This window comes from Propithecus coquereli, unplaced genomic scaffold (genome assembly GCF_000956105.1).
Source record: "Propithecus coquereli isolate 6110/MARCELLA unplaced genomic scaffold, Pcoq_1.0 Scaffold256, whole genome shotgun sequence".
NCBI lineage: Eukaryota > Metazoa > Chordata > Mammalia > Primates > Indriidae > Propithecus > Propithecus coquereli.
In genome coordinates, this window is record NW_012148130.1 from 2288150 (window position 1) to 2292181 (window position 4032).

The following is a 4032-nucleotide window of genomic DNA, read 5'->3' on the forward strand; positions in this document are numbered from 1 at the left end:
TAACTTTTTCATCTCACATGGGAAGGCGATATTAATCTTTTATAAGAAAAGTAGGTTTCTTCCATTTATAGCATAACTGATTTCACACACCCCCTTTTTAATAGACCTTATTTTTTAGAGCAGTCTTAGGTGTGCAGCAAAATTGAGTGGCAAGTACAGAGATAGTCCCCAGACCCCCTCCCCCACTGTCGACATCCCCCCAGAGTGGTGCGTTTGTTATGGTTGATGACCATTGACAAATCATGACCTCGAGAATCCCTGGTTTATGTGAGGGCTCACTCTTGGAGTCGTCCATCCTATGGCTTGGACAAACGTATGGTCTGTAGGTCAGAAACCGTCACCTTCAGCACAGGGCCTTAGATGGACCAGCCAAGTGCTCTACATAATGGCATGATCATTTATTATCATTGGGCTTTTAATACAGGTCGAGAGCTATGAGTTTTGATTTTCCTTTTAAAAAGGGATCAGGAATACCTCTACTGACAACCAATTTGTCCCCGCAATGCCTCTCCCTCCTGCATGCAATGGTGGCCTATGATCCTGACGAGAGAATCACTGCCCGCCAGGCTCTGCAGCATCCCTACTTCCAAGAACAGAGGTAGGCCCTCTGCCGGACTTCCCTGACACAGAGTACCTGGCTAACGAGACTCGTGGGGCGCACAGTGGGGCAAGGGACCGACTTGCCTCTGGAGGGTCCCCTTGTTCCTGGGAACAGCTGTCTCTATCCTGAACGGTGGTCAGTGCTCCTTGGAACACCCACTGTGCTGTTTTCTGGTGTATCCTCCCGAAAATGAGGCTGTTAGCAGCTCCGTGGCAAGGGTAAGGGGGTGTGTCTGTCTGCTTTGCGGTTGATGCTGAGGCTCCAGTTAGTAAGATTCTAGAAGAGCCTGGCACACACCCTGTGTAAACGGCATAAACTCCTACATTTATAGCATGAGCTCGTAAGGTTTTAGAGCACATTGAATATTACCTGGCACTGGAAGTAGCTGCCGAATGGGAACCTAAGAGGTGTCTGCCCTGAGGTCGTCTAATTCCACACCTCTGGACACTCCTATGTGTGTAACTATGGAGGTGACAGTGTGATGCCAAACCACAAGTCCTGGGGTAGGCAGTGCAGGCAGGCGGGAGGGCAGTGCCCGTGGGTCATGGAGCCTTCCCTGCTTCCGGCCCAGAGACTGAAGAAAGAAAGAAAGCTTCCTCATCATAGCTCATGTGGAAAAGAAGAGCTGGTGACAATTCACACAACAGACAAATTTGGGACAAAGAAAGCAAACAAGCAGTTGTGCTCTGCGGGTTCTCAGTAGAGGTGTTTTGTTCTCTCCTCCCCTGCAGGGCAACTGAGAAGCAGGCTCTGGCCAGCCACAGAAAAGCTTGCTTCCCAGAGCACCCTATGGCAGCGGGATCCCCCAGACACAGCTGGCAAACGTCGAAGGAGGGCAGAAAGCAGGTACTGCGTGAAATCAGTGGGCCAGAAATAGCCTGGTTGAGCGGGCACTGGATGCCCTTGGGTGGCCTGTCTCTCTGAGGATGCCACCTGTGGACCACGCTGCCACATCTGTCCTGAAACTGCACCTTGTCAACCAAGGCCTGGACGCTATGCCAGTTAATGTCTCCACACGTTAGAATGTTAGGGACCCTCGTTCTAATTGCTCAAGCCCTTTCTGCCCCACTAGCTAAGGATCGGTGACCAACATCCCACATAAGCAGGTCCGGGCAGGGGGACCCTTACATGAGTTTTGGGGTCTGTTCTGATGACCGTGTGCGGGTGCCAGGTTCTGCACCAAAGCATGTTGCAGACATCACCTTACTGTGCCCTCAGAACGACCCTCGCAAGAGGCACAGAGAAGCCACAGCATTGGCCCAAGGCACCCACCTAGCCACCGACAAGTCCCAAGCTCTGGGCAGGCCACACTCTCTCCACTTGACCCCCAAGCCCTCATGGAGCACAGCGGGCCCCTGACGAGTACTTCGTCTTGTCAGCAGAGGTGGTTTTACATGCTTGTTTGGTTTAGAAATGACAGCTTCATTTTGCAATATCTTCACCTTTCTGCCCACATTCAGTCCTAAGATGATGTCACCCACATGGCACCCATTTGCTCAGACCCACCGGTTTTACAGTTTGCGGCTAGTACTCAAACTGTGTGTGACAATGGGCCCTTCCAGCATCCATGTTTTCAGTCACCCTTGCAGCACTCATTCATCCGCGTCTACTGAGTGCTCACTGCATGCCAAGAGCGAAGGTCACAGATCCATCTGCAGCCAGGCTGCTTCCCAGAAATCTAGACTCCTGTGTCCCGCCTCCTACTCGATAGCTCCACTCGAATGTCTAAGAGGCAAACTTGTTCAGACCCCGTCTCCTGATCCTTCCCCCACAGGCGCCTTTTCCCTGTGGCTTCCCAAGGCCTTCCCTTCAGCCCCAGGCTGTCCCTCCCCCTGGCGCTGTCCCTCCAGCACCACCCTCAGAGAGCCCCGTGGGTTTGCCTTCTCACCTCCCTCATCCTCCCCTTGCCTGGACACACAGATGACCTCCCAGCCCTGTCCCTGCTCTGGCGCCCCTCCCTCCTAGATAGAGGGACCCTTTCAAACATTTGCCTGGTGTCATTGCCTGCCAGTGCCTATGGAAGTCCCCACCGTCAGTCACATCAGAGGTCAGCAAACTTTTCTGTAAGGGCCAGACAGGAAATATCTTAGGCTTTGTGGACTATGAGGCGTCTGTTGCAACCGCCCACCTCTCTTCGCAGCAGCGTGAAAGCAGCTACAGGCAACATGTGAACCGGTGCTGAGGCCGCGTTCCAGTAAAACTCTGGACACTGAAATGTGGATTTCATATGCCACGAAGTTTTTTTTTAACCACTAAAACATGTAAAACCCATTCTTAGCTCACAAGCCATGCCGGTGCAGGCAGCGGGCAGGGCCCAAAGCCTCGGGGTGGGTCTGGGAGGCAGGAGGCATCAGGGCCTGCACTCACCTCTCGTCACAGCCGCTCGGCACTGGGCCATTCCTCAGCCTCCCCAGGCACTGCTGGGTGGTGGCACCAAGGGTGGCACCAGCACATGGATGGTCATTGGTGGGAACAAGCAAGATCCGAGAGGACAGGTCCCTAGGAGGAAGGCTGCAGTACGAGGTTTCGCTTCTCTCTGTGCGACTCCAGCGAGCAGCCACCTGGCTCTTGGGTGTCTGGGACATGCTGGACGTTTTGTAGTCACTGGAAGGTCACACTCACGGTCAAGAAATTTTATTAGGCAAAAGTAATACAAGAGAGCCTCTTTTGTTTTTCCTAATTTTCATAAAAAAGAAGCCTTTTATGTCCAACTGACCTTTGTTCTGTTTCAAGAAACCATCCTTAACGCAAGAGGAGGACCATCCCAAGAGACAAGGACCGGCCTACGTGATGGAGCTGCCCAAACTAAAGCTTTCCGGAGTGACCAAACTGTCGTCTTACTCCAGCCCCACGCTGCCGTCAGTGTTTGCATCTGGAACAAACGGGAAGGCCCCAGTGCTGAGGCCCCTCAAGTGTGTTGGGGCAAACAAGAAGGTAGCGCACACCACTGGCTTCTCTGAGGGCGCCGCTCCTGGGCCCCGTCCCAGGCCCGACTGAATGTCTGTCATTTTTCTTTAACAGACAGATCCGCAGGAGGACATGAAACCCGCCCTGAAACCGTATCGCTTGCCCACCACAGAGAGGAAAGGTGGAGGGTACTGAGCAGCTTGCGCCACCTCAGCTCTGTGGAGGGTAAAGCCAGGCAGGACCAGGGCCGCCCGGGCGACACGGGGCTCGGGAGAAGCCCGACGGCCGGGCACGTGCTGCTCTGCGGACCTGCCCGCACCCAGCCGGAGCTGGTGGCCCGGGGCCATGTCAGCAGTCCCAGAACAGCTGTACCGTGTGTTCCCGTCCAATACATTTGTAAAACCACTGCACTCCAGGGTTTTCATTTTCATAACCTGACAATTTGGGGCAGGGACTGTTTTGTAACTTTTTATATGAATCAGAGGGAACGCGCTGGGATTCGTGCATCGGGCTGGCCAAGGGCG

The 4032-nt window shown here is 53.7% G+C and overlaps 1 protein-coding gene across 1 annotated transcript in view; it reads left to right on the forward strand.

Annotated features, from left to right (window-relative positions):
- The window catches only part of MOK (MOK protein kinase), a 34654-nt gene extending 30951 nt beyond the window's left edge, over positions 1-3703 (forward strand). Inside the window, exons 9-12 of the mRNA XM_012647058.1 lie at positions 425-598; positions 1333-1447; positions 3335-3535; positions 3623-3703. Of these exons, the coding sequence (XP_012502512.1) occupies positions 425-598; positions 1333-1447; positions 3335-3535; positions 3623-3703 (571 nt within the window). The remainder of the gene's footprint in view (positions 1-424; positions 599-1332; positions 1448-3334; positions 3536-3622) is intronic.
- The last annotated feature ends 329 nt before the right edge of the window (positions 3704-4032 follow it).